The 27,983-nt window shown below is 41.8% G+C and overlaps 2 protein-coding genes across 3 annotated transcripts in view; one reads left to right on the forward strand and one right to left on the reverse strand.

Annotated features, from left to right (window-relative positions):
• The first annotated feature begins 241 nt into the window (after nucleotides 1–241).
• acsl1a (acyl-CoA synthetase long chain family member 1a) lies at nucleotides 242–18,538 on the forward strand. The gene is made up of 21 exons (XM_060864637.1): nucleotides 242–313; nucleotides 7,921–8,167; nucleotides 8,752–8,866; nucleotides 8,970–9,034; nucleotides 10,171–10,272; nucleotides 10,542–10,641; nucleotides 10,851–11,026; nucleotides 11,172–11,204; nucleotides 11,325–11,376; nucleotides 11,467–11,540; nucleotides 12,558–12,635; nucleotides 13,150–13,284; nucleotides 13,609–13,743; nucleotides 14,022–14,117; nucleotides 14,335–14,407; nucleotides 14,486–14,574; nucleotides 14,691–14,807; nucleotides 14,951–15,094; nucleotides 15,204–15,305; nucleotides 15,510–15,581; nucleotides 17,325–18,538. The coding sequence occupies exons 2-21, from the start codon at nucleotides 7,973–7,975 to the stop codon at nucleotides 17,463–17,465; spliced, it is 2,094 nt and encodes a 697-aa protein (XP_060720620.1). The 5' UTR covers nucleotides 242–313; nucleotides 7,921–7,972; the 3' UTR covers nucleotides 17,466–18,538.
• Nucleotides 18,539–23,607: 5,069 nt separating this feature from the next.
• The window catches only part of casp3a (caspase 3, apoptosis-related cysteine peptidase a), a 5,169-nt gene continuing 793 nt past the window's right edge, over nucleotides 23,608–27,983 (reverse strand). For both annotated transcript variants that reach the window (XM_060864649.1, XM_060864650.1), the window contains 5 exons: nucleotides 27,414–27,556; nucleotides 27,047–27,175; nucleotides 26,730–26,905; nucleotides 26,353–26,464; nucleotides 23,608–26,265 (listed from right to left, as the gene is read on the reverse strand). In XM_060864649.1, the coding sequence (XP_060720632.1) occupies nucleotides 26,036–26,265; nucleotides 26,353–26,464; nucleotides 26,730–26,905; nucleotides 27,047–27,175; nucleotides 27,414–27,556 (790 nt within the window). In that variant the 3' untranslated portion in view covers nucleotides 23,608–26,035. The remainder of the gene's footprint in view (nucleotides 26,266–26,352; nucleotides 26,465–26,729; nucleotides 26,906–27,046; nucleotides 27,176–27,413; nucleotides 27,557–27,983) is intronic.

The raw sequence follows: 27,983 nt of genomic DNA on the forward strand, positions 1-27,983 counted from the left end.
TATAAAATGTTCTTTTTTTATGTCTTCATTGAGTGATGAATCAAAAGAATCGATTCCCTCCCAATTCGATTCACTTGTAGCTAGCTCCTGTAGTTTAAAAGAGTCGAATCAGTAAGTGATCATTTCAGCTGGTCAGTTCTAACGGATTAGAACGCAAGTAAGAGGGAAATCCAATCAGCACGCCGCTCTTGAGTATGAATTAGCATACTAGCCAATCAGAGCGGAGGAGGCGGGACTTGTGTATGAATAGGCGTTGCAGGGGAATGAACAACACGCTGTCGGTGGATGTTCACGTGAAACTCACACGCTTCAGGTTCGTTTGGCTTTTAATGTTATATTTTAGCATTTTAGTCACAAGGAGGCTGGTGATAAACATGTCGCATTAAAGAATATGTTTTATATTTGTGACGAAAGCTTTAATATGAAATCATCACGTTACAGTTGCACGTGTTTACTGTTATTTACGTTTTGGACGTTTTTCCTTCTGTTTTCTGTTCTTCTGTCATATTTGTAGATTTTACTTGAATTTTCATGAAAGAGCATTTCAGCATTCAACACTTATAGAGTTTAAATACAGCAAGGCACCTGACTGTTACACTGCCTGTTCTGGTGCCGTTACCCTTCCTGCACTCTGGGCTGGGGCTGTTACGCTTCCTGCACTCTGGGCTGGGGCTGTTACGCTTCCTGCACTCTGGGCTGGGGCTGTTACGCTTCCTGCACTCTGTGCTGGGGCTGTTACGCTTCCTGCACTCTGGGCTGGGGCTGTTACGCTTCCTGCACTCTGGGCTGGGGCTGTTACGCTTCCTGCACTCTGGGCTGGGGCTGTTACGCTTCCTGCACTCTGGGCTGGGGCTGTTACGCTTCCTGCACTCGGGGCTGGGGCTGTTACGCTTCCTGCACTCGGGGCTGGGGCTGTTACGCTTCCTGCACTCTGGGCTGGGGCTGTTATGCTTCCTGCACTAGGGGCTGGGGCTGTTACGCTTCCTGCACTCTGGGCTGGGGCTGTTACGCTTCCTGCACTCTGGGCTGGGGCTGTTACCCTTCCTGCACTCTGGGCTGGGGCTGTTACGCTTCCTGCACTCTGGGCTGGGGCTGTTACGCTTCCTGCACTCTGGGCTGGGGCTGTTACGCTTCCTGCACTCTGTGCTGGGGCTGTTACGCTTCCTGCACTCTGGGCTGGGGCTGTTACGCTTCCTGCACTCTGGGCTGGGGCTGTTACGCTTCCTGCACTCTGGGCTGGGGCTGTTACGCTTCCTGCACTCTGGGCTGGGGCTGTTACGCTTCCTGCACTCGGGGCTGGGGCTGTTACGCTTCCTGCACTCGGGGCTGGGGCTGTTACGCTTCCTGCACTCTGGGCTGGGGCTGTTATGCTTCCTGCACTAGGGGCTGGGGCTGTTACGCTTCCTGCACTCTGGGCTGGGGCTGTTACGCTTCCTGCACTCTGGGCTGGGGCTGTTACGCTTCCTGCACTCTGGGCTGGGGCTGTTACGCTTCCTGCACTCTGTGCTGGGGCTGTTACGCTTCCTGCACTCTGGGCTGGGGCTGTTACGCTTCCTGCACTCTGGGCTGGGGCTGTTACGCTTCCTGCACTCGGGGCTGGGGCTGTTACGCTTCCTGCACTCTGGGCTGGGGCTGTTACGCTTCCTGCACTTGGGGCTGGGGCTGTTACGCTTCCTGCACTCGGGGCTGGGGCTGTTACGCTTCCTGCACTCTGGGCTGGGGCTGTTACGCTTCCTGCACTAGGGGCTGGGGCTGTTACGCTTCCTGCACTAGGGGCTGGGGCTGTTACGCTTCCTGCACTAGGGGCTGGGGCTGTTACGCTTCCTGCACTCTGGGCTGGGGCTGTTACGCTTCCTGCACTCTGGGCTGGGGCTGTTACGCTTCCTGCACTAGGGGCTGGGGCTGTTACGCTTCCTGCACTCTGGGCTGGGGCTGTTACGCTTCCTGCACTCTGGGCTGGGGCTGTTACGCTTCCTGCACTCTGGGCTGGGGCTGTTACGCTTCCTGCACTAGGGGCTGGGGCTGTTACGCTTCCTGCACTCTGGGCTGGGGCTGTTACGCTTCCTGCACTCGGGGCTGTTACACTTCCTGTGCTATGGTCCTGAATCCTCAGTATCTTTATCAGGTGTGTCTTTATCAGAAGGTGTACGTGCAGCTTCTCAGGTAAAACTACAGGTATGAAGGAGGAGACACTGGTGTGTTAAAGGAAAGCAAGTCAACCAGTTAAAAGTGAGCTGAATGGGCTTGAACAGAAAAAAGGGGTAACTGGGGGTATTATGCAACCAGGGCAGTGGGGAATAGAATTTATTGAGGTGCCGGAGCAATGCACTTTGACCCCTTTGGTCCTCTGGGTTTGTGTGACCTTTAGCATTGTTTGGAAACACAGCTATTGTTTTGGGGAAAACAAAGCATGTTAAAGTGCAGTAATCAGACGGGTTGTTGGCTCTAATCATCCTCCACTTCATGACATGGAAAAAGCCACGACAGCAGCTGCAGCCCAGATTTGGACCGGGTGGAAAAGTCAGATTACGTAATGCGATGCGGATGTAAAAACCACTCGCTAACTGTTGAGTGTAAAATTTATCACGCTCAATCAGAGCAGAAAATCCGGCTCGCCATCGTTCTTACACGCAGGTTCACGTGAGGACACGTGTAATCGTCTAGTACTCACGTTTCTGGTAACTGATAACTACTGAAGGCTAACACGTGCTTCCTCCAGGTCACAGGACAGTAAAACACATTCAGAAGAAAGCGCTAGCTAGCAGGAGGAGATGGAGGAGATCAGCTGGTCACAAGCAGCGATTAGAGACGAAGTCCTACAGGGTGGTGTCTTAGGAACATGTTTATATTTCAGAGAATTGTGTTCGGTTTCTGTCGTCGCTGTGCCTTATTGACTCAATGATTTGGGACCGTAAGACTGCTCAGATGTATAAAGGGTCGTATATGCTGAGACTGAGATCACACAGAACACACACACACACACTGCTGTGTAACCTCGAACAAAAGTGCTCTTACACAGAAGATGAGTCATCGCCGAGGTTGACGTCTGCCTCTGAAGCTGCAAGAAGCAGATTATAAGAGCTGAACTCTGTGGGAAATGTTCTGCAGATCCTTCCGGGAACGTCTGCAGTTTTGTCTAAGTGGTTTGAGGTTTGGGACAAAGGGAGTGGACGAAACGCAGCTTATAGTAGTTTCGTGTGTGGTTACGATCGAGACGCCGTTACAGACGTTCTGAACGAATATCAGGATCCTGCGATGGTGATGTTACTTTACCTGAGAAACGGGACGAAGGCACAGCAGAGACGCAGCAGAGTAACTATTACATTAAAGAAAAGAGTCTCAACAACGTCTTACCGTTCTGACGTCGTACCACGTGTTCTTGTAACGTTATGGAGGACCAGAATCATTTATTTTATTGTTTCTGCTGTTCTTGAAGTAACATTAGTTAGTGTAATAAACACAGGTCCCAAATATATCTCCGTATACATCATTTTAAAGTCAAGTTTTTGCTTAGAGATTTATTAGATTTTCTAAGATATCAGATTAAGCTCCTGATGCCGGACTGAGCAACACGTCTCTGGTGACAGACGGCGTCGTTAATCAGATTACGCCACATCTGTCTGCAGCTGTCACACAGTCCAGATCATCTATTCTATTTGAACTTTAATTCAGTTAAGCGTTAATACGCGGCTCTGCGTTCGGTCCTGATCTGCAGTGTGAGGTTTTGCTGTTCTACCGGACAATTGTGTGCACTTGTGTGTTTTATGAGCTCATGGACGTGTTCCATCTGCTCTGCCAGATGCACACAGGAATGTCTGGTATTTGGGCAGAGAAGCTGGTTAAGGTTTTGCCCTCCCACTTTTTTTCCTGTCAGCCCAGACTGCATCTCTCTTTACTTCAAGTCCTGGCAAGAACCAGACGTCCGTCTAGACATCCGTCATTATCGGGAATGACGGAGCCTCACCACATTTAATGCAGTCAGATTTAATCTATTTTTACTAATATCCATTTACTTTGAACTTTTTATTCTAATCCATTTAGAATTTATACACAGATTTATATCCCAGTTTTACCTGGTCATCTTTTTACCCTTTTTAGTTATTTATTTATTTGTTTGTTTGTTTGTTTTATTTCTTTTTATTTCAGCTTAAACACAGAATTATACACGGCGCAAAACCACGTCTGTTCTTTTCAGTGTAAAACTAAATAAAGAAAAAATGCCGTGAACAAGTTTTATGTTGTAAACAAAATGCTGTGTGCTGTATAATATAATCTGTGGAAAATGATCAATTAGAACATATCGAGCTCCGTAGCAGCATCTCGGTGGTCATTTGAACAAGAAATAGAGCTCCAGAGTCGGCTAAAACGCCCGACTTCTACAACCTCCTTTTCTAACACCGTAGACCGCTGCAGCACACGGCTGGTGATGTTCGACACTAAAGAGGAGCGTTATAACGTATATGATGGAGACGTGTAACCACTGAAGCTCTTGGGATCGGTTCTGCAACAGTCCAGCTGCGTTAGACACGTAATTAATAGAACAATGAACAATTTCTGCTTCGTATGATGTTCCACTAGATTAAACACAGCAAGTGTGAAATATATAAACGTTTTAGTTCATCAAAAATAACATCCAGATTTAACATATAGGAGGTGAAGAAGATCGTTCTGCCTTCACGATTGTGCTGGTCAGATAATGAAGGAGACTAGCTGTTTGCGAAAGGAACCGAAGGCCAGCTGTTTGCGAAAGGAACTCAACCCCCGAGGTACAGAGGAAGAAACAGAGACAAGTAGGCGGGTGGATGTTTTCCTCATGCGCTAACTGAACACAGAGTTTTGGGGTGGAGGTAAAAGTGAGAGAGAGAGAGAGAGAGAGAGAGAGAATGGTGACACTCTCTGTAGATATTAACAGTGTGTCTCCATTTCCTCTTGTGTGTGTGTGTATGAACACATTCCTTTGTATGTACTTTCCTGCTCCGTCTCCTGTTACAGTGACCTGTTTACACGACACCACCTTTCAGATCGTAGCTTTATTACATTAGTGTTTAATCCACAGAAACGCAAACATTTGTTATTGTTTAGTTATTTTACTTTTAACTGGTCTTTATCTATTTTGCAGATCTTTTTTAATTCATCAAATTCAACCCATTTCACTCATTTCAGCCCAGATTTATTCTTCCGATCCATTTTCCTGTTCTTTGTAGCACAGAGTTATCGATTTGTTGAACATTTTAATCCATTTATAGCCATTTTACTGTATTCTGGTCAACAGTTCCCTCATTTTAACTTTGTTACTCACAACTTATTACGTTTAGCTTTATATCTGTTGTTTTAGTCACCGATGTATCCATGGTATTGTCTGTTCACGTTAATACTTCGTTAGATGTTTGCTGACTAAATACCTGGCTTTATGAACGTAGCAGGCTGCCCCACACACACACACACACACACACACACACACACACTCGGACAGTCATCTCAGAACATGTTCCAGATGTCATTGTCTTTTCTCGTTCCTCTCCTTCACCTGTAACGTGTCTATTGTGTCGTCACTTGAACAAGTCTCTGTGTTCCTCCTGACCAATCGGAGCTGATCGAGACGAACGCTTTGCTGCGATTGGATGCATTGTGCGATTTATACAGTTACAGATAAAGTCTTTTTAACCGTGATCGTTTACCCATGCGACATCGTTTGGCTACAATTTCAATGAAACATTTATTTATATTATTTTGCAATAAGCTTTTGAAGGCTATTTTGAAGGCTTGCATCAGATTAAACAAACTTAACTAGCAACTAAAGTTTGTAGCAAAACTTTAATATATAACTAGCTGCATAAGTAGTTTATACAATGAAGTATTAGCTATAGCGAGGTAAGCTGTTAGCGCTGAATCAAGGGCTTGTTTAAAACTAAATGGCTAAATACTGAACTCCGTCTCTGTGGAAAAGAAAGTCGCAAATAAAATTAGGTGCGAAAAGAAAATTGTTTCCTGTTTGAACTTGAGGGACGCCGGTTAGCCGTTTGTGCTCGTAGCTAAAGGCTAAATAGTTTGCTCTTATGTAAAGTGCGTTAATAAGAGGATCAGCGGCAGATTAGAGAGTTTTACAGCAGCGAGGTTACGATCTTGTTAAGTCTTGCAGAAGAATTTACATGTCACACTAACTAGTGTGTGTGTGTGTGTGTGTGTGTGTGTGTGTGTTTACAGTAAGCCGCTTGTAAGGGTTTTTAACAACTTTCGTGATCAGACTGGAGGGTTTTTTTTAAGGCTTGTTTTACTTCCTCAGTTTAACAGCCCTTGATTTTACATCTCTCTCACTTTCTCTATCTCTCTCTCTCTCACACACACACACACACACACACACACACACACACGGCTTTAGACGTGTACGTTTTAAAGAAGTACATAACCGAGGGATGCGAAACCATACTGCTGCTTCCTGTCGCTGCTTGGAAATGAATTCTTTTATGTGGAATTATTGTGGCTTGTTATTAGCTTGATAGCTGATGACGGTTTACAGACTGCGTGAAGCCTGAGGGACTGAAATCGAGACCTAACCGTCGTCCAAGTTTCTCTCAGATGTGATGGTTATTTGATGAGAAAAGACAACCATTAAAATCAGTCTTAAATTATATGTAGCTCTTGGTCGCTAATCAAACATGTCATGGCTTTTGTATACACACACACACACACACACACACACACACACATGATGCACACAAAAGTCACATGTTGCGGGTTGCTAACTTGGTTTCCGGCACATGGAGAGTTTGTGTGTGTGTGTGTGTGTGTGTGTGTGGTATTGCACGATGAGCAGCAGGTCAACATCACACACTCCATTCTGGCTGCCTCGAGCCACACGACTATCAGCTCCAAGCTGCTCGGCTGGTATTTATATAAACACACTCGTGCTTTAATGTGGGTCACTTGTTTTTGTGTGTGTGTGTGTGTGTGTGTGTGTGTGTGTGTGAGAAATGGGGAAGTGTTATAAAAGAACCTGCTTGATGAATGCCAGGATCACTCTGCTCTACTAAATCTCTCTCTCTCTCTTACACACACACACACACACACACTTGTTCAGGGTTTATATTACTCTGTTCAAACATCTAGCTCAAACCAAGAGTCAGCAAGGAAGACAGCAGGTTGTGTTTTAAACCGCAGCCTCTTCCCTAAAAGACACGCGCTTCGTTGTGTGTCACTATCTGTCTGTCTCTTAATCGTGTGATTTACCGCTTGTAAGTACAGAGACTCACTGTGTGTGTGGTTGTGTGTGTATGTGGGTGTGTGTTTAGAGTTATCAGCTATTGGCTGTGTTGGAGCGCTGTATATTTATAGATCTCCGTGTGCAGACTAGTGGGCGTGACGTTGAGGGACATGGCAGTGTGTGTCTGAGTGACATGAATAGGAGAGACTTTGGGGATTGAAAGACAGGGGACAGGTAGGTGTGTCTCTGGGACAGAGGTGTGTCTGTGTTGTATGTAAATTATATTACAGGTGTGTTATGTATGTAGATGTGTGACATGATCCTGCTGCTATATTCAGCTGAGTCACAAGTCTGCAGGTGTGTGGGGACTATTTTCAGCAGTGAAGGACAGGGTCACCAGAGAAAGTTGAAGTGTGTGTGTGTGTGGGTCTGTGTGTGTGGCGGCAGGTTTGTGGTTAATTTGTATATACAAAAATATTTGGTGTAAACCTTCAGCCTGTTTCGTTTGCTGGCTTGTCAGGTGAGCGAGGGTTGTGTTAATGTCAGGATAAAGAACACACCCCTATACTGGGATCGACTGGTACAGACATCATGCACATCTCACTATAATGGGTACTTTACAGGCAGAGGTCACACCTCTGTAGCTCTACAGTTGTGAAGTTAGTGTTGATGCATTCATTTGAGCTTCCTGTCTCCTTCTATTTGTTCTCCTTGTACAGATTTGTGTGTGGTTTTGACTGAGGAGCTTCTCGGTGCCCAAGTCACCAAGCCATGCAGGTCCAGGATCTGATTTGGCAGTTCCGTGTGCCTGAATTGGGCGACTTCAGGCAATACGTGCGGAGTTTGCCCACCAACACGCTGATGGGCATGGGCGCCTTCGCTGCCATCACCACTTACTGGTACGCCACCAGACCACGAGCCCTGAAGCCAGCCTGCGACCTCACCATGCAGTCTGTGGAGGTGGAGGTACAGATCTTACACGTTTAACAATGATTTTATCCTCTTTTTTTTTTTCTGCAGTCCATCCTAGATTTCATGGCGTCATTAATTGTTTGAGAGACCGATTTAAAAAAAAAAAAAAAAAAAAAAAACATGTTCCAAAATCTCTTTCTACTTCTTTTAATTTGCTACGAAGACCAGAACACCGATGCCTTACGATCACAGAAAGAGAAGGAGATGCGCTCGGCCTGCCGGTTGCCATAGCGACAGCCTTGGCAACCACCAGTCTGAATTTACAAGAATAGGAGAAAGCCTCAGGCCGTCGTCTTTCTGCCTTTATCTCAGTCTCTCTTTATTACTCCCTCCCTTCCTCTCTTTGTTGTTCTTCGTCTCTGTCCTTTTCTATATTGCTATTAAAAATGATGAAACGTTTAGGAAGAACATTTAATATAAATCCCGGTTACAAAGGGATCAGCGCAGAAACGGGTCTTCGGTGTTTGTCTGAAGATGCTCAAGGTTCTGAGGGAATGTGGTCGAGAGCGGGGTTTAATCACAAACTTCAGGTGTCAGACACATTTTAGCAGCACGCTGACGTTCGGGATGTTTCCCAGGGTGGAGAATACGCCCGGCGTTCCATCCTATTGGACAGCGAAACGTTGATGACCCATTTCTACGATGATGCACGGACCATGTACGAGGTGTTTCTGCGTGGGATCAGAGTCTCCAGTAAGTGGCCTAAACAAACACCACTATTTTTAAATACCTTGGTTACAAAGCAGACAGTTTTATGAATCGGATGTTAAGCGTTATTTCTGTTCGTCCTGCTTAGATAACGGTCCTTGTTTGGGGTCGAGGAAACCTAAGAAGCCGTACGAATGGCTCTCTTATAAAGAGGTAAGATGTCATCGGTGAATCCTGAATTAACAGCCCCAGAATTTGTGTGTAATATTTTTCATTCCCACCACCACTGTGACCAAATGGACAACGGTTTCCATTCTACACACCAGTTTTACCAGTCAGGCCTCATTTCCTGTCCTTCTGTAACCAGTTAGATTATAGTTACAGTCCAACATTCACAGTTACCACAGCTGAAGGCACGATAACTAAGTGTTATAACTACAAATCCAAAACCAATTCACTTCCCTAAACAACTGCTTCCATCTTCCCCCTCATAAATAAACGTAATTAACTTAAAGGTGGGGTCTCCGTCGTTTGAGAAATGCTTCAGAAAACCGAGTCGGGACGACAAACTAAACAAAAATCAAAACAAACGTGTAGCCAATGAGCAGAAAGGGGCGTGTCTTGTCGATATGGGCGGAGCAAGTGTTCAGTGCGCATGTGTGACATTAGCAGAAAGCGGTTTTAACATTGACATGGAGGATAAAAACAAAGAAAGAAAGTGAAGAAAGACTTACGATAAGGTAAGAAGTAGGACGTGTTAATATAGGATCAGCTTTCCAGCGCTGGAGAGAACTGAAGGAGCAGGAAGTTGGTCACATATTCACAGATTGGAGTTTCCTGAGTCAATAACTCCTGAGCTAAACGCTGTTACTACACAAATAACACCTCTTTTCTATCGTAGTAATGTAGAGACGCAGCTACAACCGTGTTTTGTGTAGTAACAGTGTTTAGCTCAGGAGTTATTGACTCGGGAAACTCCAATCTGTGAATATGTACACATGCACACTGAACACTCTCTCCGCCCATATTGACAAGACCCGCCCCTTTCTGCTCATTGGCTACACGTTTGTTTAGATTTTTGTTTTGTTTGGTGGCCAAACGCAGTTTTCTAAAGCATTTCTCAAATATCAGAGACCCCACCTTTAAGTAATTTGAGTCCTTCTACACCAATATAACCGTTGCATTGATTCTAGCAGAATATATTTCTGTATTGTTCAAATGATCTTGTGCCATATCACTCTCTTAAACACACACACACACACGTGCACACACACACACACACAACACATCTCTATAATAAACTGCTATTCGTGATGGTGTTGTTTAGAACACAGCGTGTTTATGTGTAGGTTGCGGAGAGGGCGGAGATGATCGGTTCAGCGTTGCTCCACAGAGGTCACAGTAAAGCAGGAGACAAATACATCGGGATCTTCTCCCAGAACAGACCCGAGGTAGGTACACACTGGCATGTGTTTATTTGCTCACACGTGTATAAAGGCTCCAATCTTCCACTTACGTTTTATTGAGCCCGTACTAACAGTATCGTGATTCACAAAAGAAGAATGCAACAGTTGATGATGTCACTGGGCCACCAGCTTGATGCAGTTATCGCTAATCATTGTGTTATTTATGTGAGAATGTGTTCCAATAGTTTTGCTCACCAAACTATCGGTCGGCTCAAAGATCTAAATGCTTCTGACGATGTTCTCTGTGGTTACAGTGGACTATATCAGAGCTGGCCTGCTACACCTACTCACTGGTGGCCGTTCCACTGTATGATACGCTGGGCACCGAGGCCATCAGTTACATCATAGACAAAGGTAAGAACCCCCACACACACACACACACACACACACACACACAAATGGCCACGACAGCACCAGGCTGGTGTCATTTGAAAGCTAAACACAAGCATATTTTTATACGCCTAATTAATAGAATAGGTTTCTAATGAACAGACATGTCACATGATTAGATTGGTGTCTGTCTGCATTTCTCATAGTCTCTCTCTCTCTCTCTCTCTCTCTAGCTGAGATCTCGACTGTGATCTGTGACGTGGTGCAGAAGGTGCGCACTGTGCTGGACTGCGTGTCGGGTAGAGAGCACACCGTCAGGACCATCATACTGATGGAGGAGAAGGACGGTGAGCTCACTGAACGAGGAGAAAAGGAGGGCATCCAGATTATCAACCTGAGAGAACTGGAGGTTAAAACACACACACGCACACACACATTCCTTTATACACTCATTAATACAGCCACACTAAGATGTTACACACCCTGACACAGATGTTACCTAGTTTGCTTACACACACACGCACAAGCAGCTGAACTGAGCGTGTTTCTTGCAGGTTATCGGTAAAGCCTACCACAGGCGCCCGGCGGTAAGCAGATTAAGGATTTTATTCTTCGATTTCAAACAGAACGTAATGACTCCAGATGAATAACTTGTTCAGGAGTAAAGGGATGTGTTTGATTTATTTTTCTTATCTGATCTACTGTAGCCTCCTACACCTGAAGACCTCGCTCTGATCTGCTTCACCAGTGGAACAACAGGTGTGTGAGAGAGTGTGTATATATTTTATCATCACAGACTACGACTGTTGTCTTAAACTCTCCTGCGTTTTTTTTTTTCTTCCTTTTCAGGGAATCCGAAAGGCGTGATGCTCACACACGGCAACGTCATCTCTAACTGCGCTGCCTTCATCCGCATCACACAGGTACAGCTGAGTGCTTTCTGACTCAGACTTTACATCAGCACACACGGTTTTAAAGCCACTGGGAATTCATTAGCATATTTTAACATTTCCATCCCAGTGAATAAAACAGTAACGTGTCGGCGTTTTTACACGTCGTCTTGCTGGGTTTATAACACTCAGACAATCTAACATTTCTCATTCCCACACACACACACACATGTGTAAGATGATAAGATTATTTATCTCTACACATGATTCTGTTCATGTAATTACACTGGAACATTTGAATTTAATTTTTAAAAAAAAGAAATTGTCTCTCTAATTTTATACAGGTTTATTTTTCTTCTAGTGATGTCAACGATTACAATTTCATTAGTTAAAGGTGCGGTGCACGATGTTTGAAAACCAATGTTAACATTTGAAATCACCAAAACAAACACGCTACTTTACGCTAATGTCACACATGCGCACTGAACACTCTCTCTGCTGCATATTGACAAGACACGCCCCTTTATGCTCATTGGCTACACGTTTGTTTTGTTTCTCGGCCCGACTCGGTTTTCTGAAGCATTTTTCAAACATCGTGCACCGCACCTTTAAAGAATGTATCATTTATATGTTTGTAGTCATGTTTAATGTTGTGGAGCGTCTGCGAGACAAACTCTCGTTTTATATAAGCTGCAAATAGACTTTTCACTCACCAGCCACTCTTTGTTCTCACAACTCTTGAGAGTTTGTATTACTTGTTAGCTAAGATTAGCCTCACAACCCTTATAGAAGCAAACATCAGTCAACAAACATTTGGCTCGTTGATGTTTGATTCCATTCGGTGAAAAATGTTATACTATTTTTTTTTTTTCCTCATTTTTCTGTTTTATTGTCTACCTGCTTCCCGATTTGCGTGTGTGCGAGTAGGCAAAGATAATGATGAGTCGTCACGACACTATCGTCTCCTTCTTGCCTATTGCTCACATGTTTGAGAGAGTGATGGAGGTACAGTGTGTTTAACCTGCATGTGTGTGTGTGTGTGTTTTACAGATACACTGCATGCTCAACCACACTGACATCCACATATCGTACCTTCCCCTCGCTCACATGTTCGAGAGGGTGGTAGAGGTACGTATAAAACTCCGACTGCTGCACTGGGAGAATGTTTTAATGTCTAACTGGGACCCTGAGTGTAGACGAGCTAATGACTGAGGTGCGATTAGCCAGTTAGCAACTTTTATATGAATGATGAGAAGGCACGGTGTGTGAAACAGTCGTGTGTGTTCCAGAAACTTTAATCTTATCGCATGCCAGAATGTTTCATTAGTTAGCGTTCCTAGCAAAAGTTACAATATCTTGGTACAAAAGTTTAAAAATACTGATCTAATGGTGACTAAAACGAGAGAAATATCCATCATGTGAGTAAATTAGAAAGAGAAAAAACACTGTATGCCCGAGGTGACATTTTTAGCGCACTTACTGTAATATTTCATGATCTCAGTCTAAAGTTATGTAGCACGTCGCTGATGAAGAGAATATAATAGATAAATGAACGTGAATATTTTTGCTTGCATGTTTACACACAGTTCTGTATGTGATTTTATTTATTTATCTTTTAAATAAAATGTTGATTTGTGTATAGAGCGTGATCCTGGTGCACGGAGCGAAGATCGGTTATTTCCAGGGCGACATTCGGACGCTGATGGACGATCTGAAGACTCTTAAACCCACCGTGTTCCCTGTCGTACCTCGACTCCTCAACCGCATGTTTGACAAGGTGACGACACGCACGTTCCGATACAAGTGTGTCGTCGTGTATGTACTCGCTTGTGATTCGCTCCACGTGCGTCACTTACCTTGAAATTGGGAAGTCGAAGGACGCTTGTTTGAGCTAAAAGGGAGGAATAAAACCATGGATGCCTTTCGCTAACAAATAGCTAGCCGGCAAACTGTAAGGCGTGATGTTTATTTCCTCCTTAAAAGTATAAAGTCAGTCCATGAAGCCTGAAGTTCTTCAAATGCAGAACTGAAAATTAGTTTAGTACCATTAAAAAAAAAAAAAAAAAAAACACCTTTAAAGTGATCAACACGTTCTGTTCAGATCTTTGGGCAGGCGAACACTCCGCTGAAGCGATGGCTGCTCGACTTCGCCACCAGGAGGAAAGAGTCCGAGCTGCGCAGCGGCGTCGTGAGGAAGGACAGCATGTGGGACAAATTAATCTTTAACAAAGTCCAGGTAACACACGACATTCTGAAAGGGCAAACTTTAGAGTGAACGGCGTCGAGGTTTTCTGTTCAAACTGGAAAAATGTAGTTACGGAAAACAAGTTTCCCATTTAACTCTGCTGCTAACAGCCGGTCAGGTAATCGCAGCTTATTCAGCCTGAGGCACGATACACTTACAATGGAACCTTCTGGAATCCGGTGCCAATGAGGACTGCCGTGTTCAGATATTTTGACTGATTAAATTGCATTTCATTGTTAAACACCAGTACGCTCCATTGTTATGTGTAGGTGAGTCTGGGTGGACAGGTGAGACTGATGATCACCGGCGCCGCTCCGGTTTCCCCCACGGTGCTGACGTTCCTGCGAGCTGCTCTCGGCTGCCAGGTGAAATATTACGCCTACTTCGTTGCATCACGATTTTCTCCTCACCATCAGTAAATAAAATGACGAACAAGTACTGAGTAAAAGTAGGCGAAACTGATTGATTAGCAATCACTTGCTGCTTAAAACTGGACAGATTGATTTCCCTGAAGTTTAACTTGGAGCTATTCTGTGATGAGTAAGTGTATTTTATATAAGCATGCTGTTCTCTGTACGACAGTTTTATGAAGGTTACGGACAGACAGAATGTACTGCAGGATGCTCCATGTCTCTGCCGGGAGATTGGACGGCAGGTAACACTGTACCTCCACCACAAACACACACACACACACACACGCTACTGCTGTATGACACACTTGCTGTGTTTTTAGGTCACGTTGGTCCTCCTTTACCCTGTAATTATATTAAACTGGTGGACGTGGCAGAGATGAGCTACTATGCAGCCAATGGCGAGGGGGAGGTGAGTGACGGTTGTGTTTAACTCCTCCTTCTCCTCATGGCCCAATCTAGAAATGGTGTATTTACTAAACCTAAAATGTGTGTATTCATGTATGTTGATTTTTTTTTTCTATATAGGTGTGTGTGAAAGGACCAAATGTGTTCCAGGGTTACCTGAAAGATTCAGAGAAGACCGCAGAGGCCATCGATAGTGCTGGCTGGCTGCACACTGGTGATATCGGCAAATGGCTTCCGGTAAATTCTACATTCAACATGTTGGTTTATTTTGGTCTGCCTCGTCTTAGACAGCTTGTTTTTTTTTTTTTTTTAAACCTGTACGTTGAGACTAGAGATTTAGTGACATTTGCAGGATCTTTAATGGTATCTTCATGTCACAGAACGGCACTCTGAAGATAATAGACAGGAAGAAGCACATCTTTAAGCTGGCGCAGGGCGAGTACGTCGCTCCAGAGAAGATCGAGAACATCTATATCCATAGTGACCCTGTGGCTCAAACCTTTGTTCATGGAGACAGTCTACAGGTCCAACAAACACAAACATGATAATGAAGCTGGTGAAATATAGGGGTGTGTGTCTGCACGTGAGTAAACATATTAATACAAGATTTAACTGTGGTGTGTGTGTGTGTAGGCGTGTTTAGTCGGAATTGTGGTACCAGACCCTGACATCCTCCCAGGATGGGCAAAGAAGAGAGGACTTGTGGGCTCCTACCTTGAGCTCTGCAAGAGCAAGGTGACACACACACACACACACACACACACACACACGCCCCATAATCTCGTTCATTCTATATTAAAATTACTTTTGATAAGTTTATCTAAAGACAAACTTTATCTACATTGGCACCGTTTTATACTTTCTACAGTGGAATATTACTGTTTGTCTGGTTTGTATACTTACAAGTGAGACTTCCTCTTTTGTGGCTTATTTTAACAGGAAGTGAAAAATGCCATTCTTGAGGACATGGTGCGGTTGGGGAAAGAAGGCGGTCTGAAATCCTTTGAGCAGGTCAGCTGATGGTTGTGGTCATCTCTGGTGACAGACTGACTTCCCCAATTTCTTTCTCCTAAGAGTAAAGAGTGTGTGTGAAAAGCTGTAAAACTACTCACTCCTGTTTTATTCGTTTAGTGCTTTTAACAACGGACGTTATCTCAAAGCAGATTTACAGGAACCTGGATGTAGATCTAAAACCGCTTAAGACAACATGAGGATGGAAAAAAAAAAACTCAAAACACAAAAGCCCATGGTCTTATAGTTGATCTGTGTATACTTCTCCCACCAAAACAGCTCTGAGGCATTGGGGTGTGGACTCCACAAGACCCCTGAAGGCATGCCGTGGGAGCTGGGGCCTCCATGGTTCAGACTTGTTTGTTCAGCATATCCTACACATGCTTGATCAGATTGAGATCTAAGGACCAAGCCAGCATCTTGAATTCTTTATTACGTTGCTCCTGAACCATGTTTGCATTGTATCAGGGAGCATTATCTTGCTTTTTAGGTAAGTGGTACATGCCAATGTAACATCCCAATGAACACCAGGACCCCAGGTTTCCCAGCAGAACATCACCCAGAGCATCAAACCGCCTCTGCTGGCTCACTTTCTTCCCTTAACGCATCCTGGTGAAATCTCTTCTTCAGATAAGTAACGCACATGTACATTGTAAGACACTTTTGTTGGTGGATAAAGATCAGCATGGGAACTCTGAAGGGTCTGCAGCTACTGTACACATCTCCATACGCTGCAAGCCGTGGTGCTTTGTGTGGTGTTCTGACACCTTTCTCTCAGAGCCAGCATCAACTTTCTCAGTAGTTTGTGCTACAGTTGTTGTTCTGTGGGATCAGACCGTATGCTAGACTGACTGGTCTGAGCCCACAGAAAAGCTACAGTCACACAAACTACTGAGAAGTCGGCTCAGATCGAAAGGTGTCAGAACACCAGAGAATGCTGCATGTGAGCTACAGACCTGCACCATGAGGGAGTGACACCAGGATGCACTATAAACTGAGAAACTGAGTCAACATGATGTTTTGGGTAATGTTCTGCTCGGGTCCAAACATTCATCTGGATGTTACCTTGACACATACCACTTACCTACACAATGCTACACCCCTTCATGGCGACGTCTTCTTACAGCAGGATTACGCTCCCTGTCACACCGTACGTTTAAGGAACATAAAGAGTTCAAGGTGCCTCCAAATTCTCCAAATCTCCATCATAACAGGCAGCTGTGGGATGTTCCGGACAATTAAGTGAATCCATGTAAACTCCACCTCACAACTTAAGGGGTCCGCAGCCAACGTCTCGGTTCCAGATACTACAGCACGCCTTTAGAGGTCTTGTGGAGAACATACCTCGATACGTCAGAGCTGTGCTGATAAAGCAGATATTATATGGGCATGTGTTATGGAAAAGACTTTCACAGGAAGAGACTTGCTTTACTTCACATTTACTCCAAAGCAAAACTAAAGAAGCACTGATCAGTGTTTTGAGGACATGTGTGTTACATGTCTTTTATTCCACCTATACTCGTTTCAGTCACTACACACTGAAGTGCGCACATGAAATGCTCAGTGAATTTTGAGTGACGCTGTTAAAGGAGAAACAAGTCCATATTAACTCTCATGGTTGTTGCTGCAAAATATTCAAGGATCCACATCATTTTTTTTAGCTGTGTAGCGTTTGTAAAATAAAACCTGGATGAACTGCAAAACCATTTCTGTGTTAACTCTTACCTGTGTTTGTGTGTCCAGGTGAGAGACATCACCCTGACCCCTGAGATGTTCTCCGTGCAGAACGGCCTCCTCACACCCACCCTGAAGGCCAAGAGAACAGAGCTGAGGAACCACTTCAAAGAACAAATCAATCAGCTCTACACCAAGATCAAGATGTAAGCACAAACAGAGCTGGGGGAAAAAAACCAGAAGTTGACGTGATCTCTCTAACGCATAGCCTCAGTGAAAATAAAGTGGCACTTTGACCTTTTTGCCTAAACATATTTAGGTCACAAAGATTTATTTATTGCCTTCAGGCCAGTAAATGCCTTTTGTCATTTTAACAGAAACAATTTTAGGAAAGAAATAAAAAGGTGTCGCACTTCACCACCCATTTAGCATTAAAATAATAAACCAAACACGTCTGGACTGATTACATGATCGAGGTGAACACTTTTTTTTTTCCATTTTTTATCGAAACGGTTCCTTGTAAATGATCATATTACTAAATTGATTCAAATGAAATGACCTCTGTTCACTCAGACTAAAAACATACTGCAGTTATCGTCTGCTGCTGTTAAACAGGGTTTCTTATTTCTTAAATTTAAGAAATGTCATTTTAATTTTTAATTTTTAAACGTTTGGTCGTTGCTAGCTTCTGTATGCTGGTTTGTTTAGCCGTTCGGTCTTTGTGCCATGTCAATGTGTATAGTAATTATTTCTGTTTAGTGCCAAAGACGGAGCAATATTGCTGATTGCTAAGTCAGCTTACGTTTCTACGAATAGTTTTTTTTGGTTGTAACCTTAAAACGTGATCATGATTTTATAGCCTGGTTTTAAACATGTGACCTTTTTAAAATGTATAACACACGCACGCTGTTATAGGAAAATAGTCCATGAAGACTTTCCTATAACAACATGGCTTAAAGTGTTTTATTCCTCTCATGCAACAGCAACGGTTGCTTAAACACGTCACATTTCTCAAGCTGAAACGTTTACCTAAGCACAGCAACTGTTTTTTTTTTTTGTTTTTTTTTTTATTCGTGTGTTTTAAATTAAAAAAGTATATTTAAGAAATACATTGATTGAAACAAAAAGTACCTCTAAAGTTGCACCTAAATAACCACTGCCACTCCTATACAACTCAAATCTGTACAGATTTATTTATGTTCTAATCATATATATTTTTGTGTATAAATATTGTAGTACTGAATGTCGTGTGTGGGTGAAATAAACGGATCTGTTGTACATCATTGTGAGCATTATTTAACAGGAATGTTGTGTGTTTTTTTTTTTTTGGTTAAATCTTAGTTTTGAGAACAGCTCGGTTTGCTAAGATGTAGACGTCCTCGTTTAAAATGAACTGCGTGACAAATACTGTGCTATATACTGTCATTTCAAATCAACTAAATTTAAATAAATACACAAAAAACAACATGGACACGATACCATAATATATAAAATTATATATATATTGTACATCTCAAAACACTTACTAAAGCCTTACTGAAATGGCTATTTAGACTTTGGATGATATAACTAGTGCATCAGTCTGTAGTAAGTTACTCTAGAGTCTACATTATCAACGTATCACAAAATTGCAGTACAAGAGATTACCAATGCACTAAATGTTTTTGAAGAAAGATCCAGAAAGAATAGTTCTTGTGTTTCATATAATCCAGTCCTAGTCAGTAATGTTGCGAATCGAGCCACTTAAAGGTGGTGTCTGTGAAGTTTGAAAGCCAATGTCGACATTTGAAATCACCAAAACAAACACGCCCCTAACCAAATGGGTCCCACCCCTGTATCGATAGCTCCGCCCACACATACATACGTAACCCAGGCAACTAATGGAAAGAAACGTGTCTTTATCATAGCTGAAGGGAAGAACAATACGATTGTAGATAAACAAACAAAAATGACACACAAGCATAATCATGTAAAGGACAAAGACATATATTAGTTCTGTGTAACAAAGCAAAACCAACGTTACTCACCTATCGAGAAGGAAAATTTTAATTAGAATTTTTATTATTTTTTTTATATTAATTCTTTATACGTCTCCTTATGTTTACCTTCTGCTCTATGTTTGTTCTGTAAAGCTGCTTTGAGACAATGTCCATTGTAAAAAGCGCTATACAAATAAACTTGAATTGAATTGAAAAAAGCGGCTTGGCGTCTTAAGTAAAATTGGCTGCATCTTCACAGATTGGACCAATAACTCCTAGGGTTGGGTATCAAAAGAAATTTTCCGGTTCCGATTCCGGTTCCAGTTCTGCCTTACGATTCCCGGTTCTGATTCCGATTTCATAATAGAAGAAATGTGAAAAATAATGCACAATACTTTGATAACACAAATGGAATTGTTTATCACTATTTTAAACAGAGCATTTCAATTCATATCAATTTAAATTTAAATAAATCCAACATCAAATTTAACATCCAGAATTACAACTTAGCAAAACAGCAATTTTTCTTCACAAAAATGAACATGTCTGCTTTCTCTAGGAGAAGACGAGACCTTTCCTGGCTTATTGTATCTCCAGCTGTGGAGAAAACCCTCTCAGATGGGGGGAGATTTGCTTCATTGTTGTAGCTTTGGAAATAAATCCACAATTTAGATTTTTTTTTAGACATGTTTAACACAAAGTGTACCTCAGCACAGCAGCGCGAGTGACTGATTTCTGTGGTAAACTGCGTTAATTTGGTTGCGTGACTGTAAACAGTGTAAACAAATGAATATTCATGAGGTAAGACATGGCTATTTAAAGTGACCGCTCCCAGCGCTTTGCCCGTCAACGCATCGGAACCGCGTTTGGAACCGAATCTTGAAAATTCCGCACGGTTCCGGTTCCTGTTAAAAAACAGAACCGGTTCTGAATAAGATCCAGGATATCTGAATAAGAACCGGTTCTCGGTTCCCAACCCTAATAACTCTGAGCTTAAACGCTGTTTCTTTGGCGTTTAGGTACAAGAGTAATTAGGAGTAAGTCACGCTGTGCATTTTTTTTCCAACTAAAATTTTGTTGAATAATATTCCATTTATCTATTCCATAAGTAAAATTTACTAAAATGAAGAAATACAACAGAAAATATTGCAATTTAGTTAAAAAAAATAAAAAAAATTAAATGTACTTTATCAACATCCATTTTTGTTTTTTGCACTGTTTGGGTTTATTTATCAATTGCGCCCTCTTGTGGACTGTTGAAAAAGTGCTTCTGCTCCATTCGTGTCCTAAACGTTTTAAACATTGTCTTTTAGATATTGCTTATTTTATCTATGCATATACTTGGAAACAGAATTTAACTGTAATGTTAGTTGTTGAGTTCTCTTGTTTACGTATATTATTTTATAAATTAAAGAAAATCATAACAGTGGATAAAAACAGAGCTCTTAGAGATGAAAAATTACATCTAGCTTGTTTGTATTCAATTTTAATCTACAGTTTTAAAGCATCTTCCTCAGTTACTCACCTACCTTGTTTTTAAGCAGGCTTTATGAACGTCTGAGTGAGAATATTACGATTATGATTATGATTATTATTATTAATAATAATAGCACCAAGGGGGCACGGTGGCTTAGTGGTTAGCACGTTCGCCTCACACCACCAGGGTCGGGGTTCGATTCCCGCCTCCACCTTGTGTGTGTGGAGTTTGCATGTTCTCCCCGTGCCTCGGGGGTTTCCTCTGGGTACTCCGGTTTCCTCCCCCGGTCCAAAGACATGCATGGTAGGTTGATTGGCATCTCTGGAAAAATTGTCCCGTGTGTGTGTGTGTGTGTGTGTGTGTGTGTGCCCTGCGATGGGTTGGCACTCCGTCCAGGGTGTTTCCTGCCTTGATGCCCGATGACGCCTGAGATAGGCACAGGCTCCCCGTGACCCGAGGAAGTTCAAATAAGCGGTAGAAGATGAATGAATGAATGAATAATAGCACCAATACACTGATACAGTGGAGATACATGAAAAACATCTCCAGCTTCCAGTGATCTTTAGCTTTGCTTTTAGTGACCGAAAATTTAGTTATATGGCAATTTTAACTGCAGTTTGCTAAAATTAGATTGGATCTGAAATCTTGACACATTTGAACTCGGTACACGGTTAATTTCCCTGACATGACAACCATCCTCCAAATCTCAACCTACACAAGATACCAAAACCTTCTTTCCAACTTTCAAGACTAGTTCATGGATTAAGGTTAATTTCATTTTGTTACTTGATAAAAATATATTATAGCATGTTAATCACAATAGTGATTAGTGACGATAATCCAGCATTAAAGAATTAAACAACTCCACTTAATTGGGTAAAGCACAACAGAAAAAAGCAACAACTCGCACAAAATTCACCTTCTTCACAAATGAGTTGTGAAACTGAAATGGATGAACAACCATCACATAATATAATACTTTCTGAGAGAACTTTCTGAGAGAACTATCTGAGAGAACTTAACTGAATTGGATGAACAATCATCAGATAATATAATACTTTCTGTGAGAACTTTCTGAGAGAACTTTCTGAGAGAACTATCTGAGAGAACTTAACTGAATTGGATGAACAATCATCAGATAATATAATACTTTCTGTGAGAACTTTCTGAGAGAACTTTCTGAGAGAACTTAACTGAATTGGATGAACAACCATCACGTAATATAATGCTGAGAGAACTTAACTGAATTGGATGAACAACCATCAGATAATATACTTTCTGAGAGAACTTTCTGAGAGAACTTTCTGTAATATAGTAATATTCAGTAATATAATACTTTCTGTATTAACTCTTATTTTGGAAATTTGGAAAATTTGGAAAAGTGCACCGAAATGACCAATTCTTTCCTCATCTAAACATCAATAATTAATCTAACAGCTATTTCTTTTTATTACACCCAGTATAAAAACTTTCTTACCCTAATCATCACTGAGGTAAAGTACCGAGCAGTGATGTGTCGTTCATCAGAATCGGTTGCATCCGTCTGCTGTGTGACGTGACTGGAGAGTCGACTTGCAGATCTGAGATTTTTCGTAATTAAACAATAGAAAAAAAATCACAGATATTTAAGCTGTATTTATTTATTCATGAAAATGAGCATCATTTATATCACCTGACTGTCATAGTTTAAGAGTTTCTAAAGGCTAAACCCCAGTTGAAACAAAAATGTGGCAAACATTAGCCACCTAGCTCACCTTTGCTAACAATAACATATTTGGTTAACTACTTTATTCTTTCATTCATTCATTTTCTACTGCTTATCCGAACTACCTCGGGTCACGGGGAGCCTGTGCCTATCTCAGGCGTCATCGGGCATCAAGGCAGGATACACCCTTGACGGAGTGCCAACCCATCACAGGGCGCACACACACACTCTCATTCACTCACGCAATCACACACTAGGGACAATTTTCCAGAGATGCCAATCAACCTACCATGCATGTCTTTGGACTGGGGGAGGAAACCGGAGTACCCGGAGGAAACCCCCGTGGCACGGCTAGAACATGCAAACTCCACACACACAAGGTGGAGTCGGGAATCGAACCCCCAACCATGAAGGTGTGAGGCGAACATGCTAACCACTAAGCCACCGTGCCCCCTAAACTACTTTATATAGCCCGCTAATTATCTAAAATAAATATAAATAAAAAACAAAAGCTACATTTGAAATGGACACATTAAAAAATAAAACTAATACGTCTTAAAAACAACAACAAAAAATCTTACCACATTCATCCACGCCGAGTTTCTCTGACAAGGTACACGCGTTTAGGAAGGAATCGCATCTTTGCTTCGGTTCTTTGATTCACCTGATTGTGAAGAATGAACTGGTTACTGAACTGGTTGCCCAGTGTATTCTAAAATCTACAATGCTATAGTGAATTTCAGGATTTAGCCAAAACCTGGCCACCATTGCAAATGTAGAACATTTTAATTTTATATTAATTGACAGAAATCAGGGGGTCACAGTGTCTTAGTGGTTAGCACGTTCGCCTCACACCTCCAGGGTTGGGGGTTCGATTCCCCCCTCCGCCTTGTGTGTGTGGAGTTTGCATGTTCTCCCCGTGCCTCGGGGGTTTCCTCCGGGTACTCCGGTTTCCTCCCCCGGTCCAAAGACGTATGGTAGGTTGATTGGCATCTCTGGAATATTGTCCGTAGTGTGTGATTGCGTGAGTGAATGAGAGTGTGTGTGTGCCCTGTGATGGGTTGGCACTCCGTCCAGGGTGTATCCTGTCTTGATGCCAGATGACGCCTGAGATAGGCACAGGCTCCCCGTGACCCGAGGTAGTTCGGATAAGCGGTAGAAAATGAATGAATGAATGACAGAAATCAGCCATTGCACGACAGAAATTCAGATTATTTATTTCATGTAAATTTTCTTTTACACAGAACAAATACAGTCAGTACAAAAAAGATCCTTAGGAAGTGACAGCAAACACAGGGACTGGTGTTCTACTACTATAAATGTTTACTACTATAAATGTTCACTACTATAAATATTCACTACTATAAATGTTCACACTGCCTTCTGGTTAAACCGTAGGGGTAATTTGGCTCATATTACCCATACAGTACAAAGATACATGGGAAAGTGAAGGTACACTTGAGGTTTTGTCTGATTGTTCTAAGGCAGCGATGTCCAATCATATCCACAAATGGCCAGTGTGGGTGCAGGTTTTCATTCCAACCAAGCAGAATCCACACCTGAGTCCACCTGTTTAATTAGTTGTTCTTGGCTTAAAGTAGGCTCTGGTGTGGCTTCTGCTTGGTTGGAATGAAAACCTGCACCCACACCGGCCCTTTCCCGTTAAGATTGGACACCGCTGTTCTAAGGCCATGTTCCTCAAAAACACTACTGTACCTGATTAAATTCAACTGGCTGAGGGGCTACAGCTCATCATCATTATCATTATTATCAAATGCCATGGATTATATAAACACAAAACAGCATATTGAAAGTATAAAAACAATCCAGGACAAAATGCATGAACTATCAGCTCTTGCAAAAAGGAAGCTTCAATCCAAAGCTTCATATTAGTGCAATTACTATAACCACACAAACACAGTTGCCAAATTTGCTAGTTCCCTGATTTGGATTTGTTAAGCCCTGTTTAATAGCTGGTTTCATATAATCACGATAGTAGAAGTTACTTAAACTCTCATACAGGTGAATAAAGCTGCAGGTTCACTATATGATATTCAGCATCTAACAATACATGCACAGCACAGACTTACAAACAACTCCCTTTCAGTCATTGTGGAAAAAAACAACAACATGAAATGCTACACAACGAAAAATAATAAAAAATGTTTTCACTTAATATATCATCATATATAAGCATTGGATAATGGCTCGGATGCAGGTCTAATGAAATAAACACATATTTAACCCAGACTGACCATGTGGATATTTTAGAGTGTTGACAAGAGTAAACTGAAGACTTGTAACAGAATCCGGATAAACCTCAAAAACCTCCCTGCGGTAAAATAACGACTGCCTCACGACTTGCCGTCTCAGGCTTTGACAAGACAATTTTTTGACCAAATTGTGTTGTCTTATTCCTTTACGTATTACTTAACAAAACCACAGATAGGTTTGTGTTTATCAAAAAAATTATACTTAAAAACTCACATTTCTGTTAATGTCAAGTACATTACATTTAAAAATCTGTTTAATTTTATTTTCAATGTCACCCTGCCTTTATGTTGTCTGTATAACTACTTTATGTGCTATCTAGGTAACAGAATAGCTTCAGTTATAAGTTTGTTGTGTCAGTTGCCTAACAACAATTAGTTTGTTCTCACAGGTTTAACAGGATAACAGTAAGCGTAGTTGATAAAAGGCAGTCGTTGATGTGTGTAAAAACACACTTGTGTATTGTGGTATAACAAATTTTTTTGCTTACTCAAAATTACTCATTGTTGTTTTTTTTTGGTATATGCAGTCTACGTTTGGTTTCAATTATGTGAAGAAACCAACTAAGAAAACGTTGTGCTTAAGATCCTACTGTGAAAGTGTAACACCACACAGAAAAATGTCATAAAAAAACAAAAAACACAAAACTAACTAAAAATATCTTTATCCACCATAACAAACATAATTTTACAATGCCTAATAGTAACTCCAATATTTCTGTAATGAATCCTATACGTATATGTCGAAAAAAACATCAACAAAAAAAACATCATCCCAAACTCTGACCACTAGGGACAGAAAGTTAAGTGAAATTTTGACCATTTAGCTGAACATTCAAGTTATCTGGATGTAGCAATCGTCCCAAAACCTCTAGCACCTTAAAGGTATAGTATAGACCACTAGAACCCCCGTAATAATCCCGAAAAGACTATTTCAAAAAGATAGTAGCATTTATGCAGTTTATAAAATGTTATTAGACCTTGTGTCAGTTTTATTTCCTGTTTAGTTTTATTTTTAAAAAAATTAAGGCTGAAATTTGTGTGAGAATGAAGATAAAATGAAGAAGAAATGAAATCTGAGGATAATCCAGTCCCCTGAAATTGATTGATGGATGGCCGTACATTAAAATAAAACCGATAAGGAAATTAAACAGCCGAATTTTAACGGATTTTATGTTGTTGCCGTTTATAATATCCAAAGTAAAGCAGAGTGCAATGAAATTTCCCAAAGTAATAAGAGATTTCAGGTCACCACACCAGATCCCCTTTAACCTTATATACGTATAAATAGTAATAATAAACATGCCTGGTTGGGGCCTCATCCCCATTACTCAAGTACGTGTTTGCATTCAGGGAGTGAAGTACATCTCCTTGGTGAGCATGGACACAATGCAGGGAATCTGCTTTTTGGCATGAAACCCAGGCGTGTTGGATGCAGACTCGAAATCCAGTGCCACCTTGTAGTTGACGCGGGTGAGAATCTGCATAAGCTCCAGCTCTTGGCCATATTTACTCAGCATCTCACACAGAGACTGCATGAACCATGAGCCAGTCATCGTGTTCCTCCATGAGTAGTAACCTACAGCAGAGATATGCCAGTTTGGGAGTTAGACATTTTCAGGTATAGAAATTACAAAAGACATCATTTTTAGGGCCTTATTTGTACCTGGTGCTGTAGAATATGCATAAAGGAAATCAGCCTCCACTGGGATTTTCATCGAATTATCTGTGTCACTGTCGACCTCAATACCAGGGTCCAGGTCTGTGCCTCGGCAGGCCTGATGACACAAAACACAAGGATTTGTCTTACTCTCCTTACAAGGAACTTCAGATGGGATAATAATGCTGCTACATAATACTATGCCTAAAACTAAATATAACTCTATTCTTAAAAGGAAAACCTTTAGCTATTGGGGAAAGACAAATGTCCCTACATGGCCAAATTTGGCATGTATCATATCCTTGTGGGGACCGTGTGATATGAACACAATGTGTGCCCCAACCCCATATCCCACCCACAGCTCCCCCTCCCTACACACACACCTGAATGAAAAAGAGTTTGGGTTTGCCCACTAGAGATCTGCAACGGTCTCCTCTGAACAGACTTGTCAAGGCCTTCAGCTCCAAAGCACCGTCAGTTCCAAAAAACACACCCTCATCTCCGTGACTCAGCAACACGCAAACAAATGAGGCACAGTGGCTGTGGTCATCCTTGGCAACTAGCGTACACAAACACAGGGAAAGAAAATAAATTAAGGATTGCCTCCTTTGAGAATGAAAAAGTCCTTGAACAGAATAAGGACCTTGACGTCAGTGCATGTTTCAGCACATCTGCAAGAACCCCAACCCCATGAGTTTACCTGCAGTTAAAAGATTCTTGATCTGAGCTACACTCTGGTCATTGAACACCTTCACTTTGTAGCCCAGTTTCCTAAAAGTCTTCATGGCGTTTCCGGCGTCGACGTCCGTACCATTGCGCTGATTCATGCCTTGTTTTTAGTGTGAAATAAAGATCAGAACAAAGTCAGCTCCCTAGTTCAGAATTTAGTGCATATTTCGAGTTATTAGCAGCCTAAATAAGGACACTTTATAAATATTTTTTTTATTATTATGTTAATCAAATATAAACCACACATAAGCATTTGACAAGACAGAAATGTGATGCAGATGGGGGAGTGTAAGAGACAGAGAAGTCTGAAGCTCAGCGTTTGCAGCAGGGAGTGTTACCGGTGCTCTTATGGAAGTTCTTGTTGTTGATGATGATGCAGTGACCAACAGAGGGGTATTTCAGGCCGTATCTGTATACGTGTGCATGGCTTCTTGCGTCCACCTGCATGGGCTCTCCTCCTACAGCCTCGACTCCTCCAGCACTGCATGATTAAAAACACAGACAAACACCAAAGTAAAACCTTTATGCGTCTTTGTATTCCACTGCCACTACTTCAGTCGTAACTATTCACGACAGAATATTTTACACTTTAATACTTTCTCAGTAATATAACAAGCTGCAAATATAAATGTAAATATAAACAGATGTACCTACATATATATAACTATGATTATATAACATTTAGAGCTTATCTTTAGTAGATAAGCTCTGAAAAACCTGCACACACTGCAAACAAAGATATGAACAGACTCCAATCCAAATTAAGATAACACAAATAAAGATATGTAAATATAGATAATTGTATATGTAGATAATTGTAAATAAAGATATAAAGATACACACACACACACACACACACACACACACACACACTATTTAATAAAGGTCTGTGTATTAATAAAAAGTTG

The sequence above is a fragment of the Tachysurus vachellii genome, chromosome 2, assembly GCF_030014155.1.
Source record: "Tachysurus vachellii isolate PV-2020 chromosome 2, HZAU_Pvac_v1, whole genome shotgun sequence".
NCBI classification, from domain to species: Eukaryota; Metazoa; Chordata; class Actinopteri; order Siluriformes; family Bagridae; genus Tachysurus; species Tachysurus vachellii.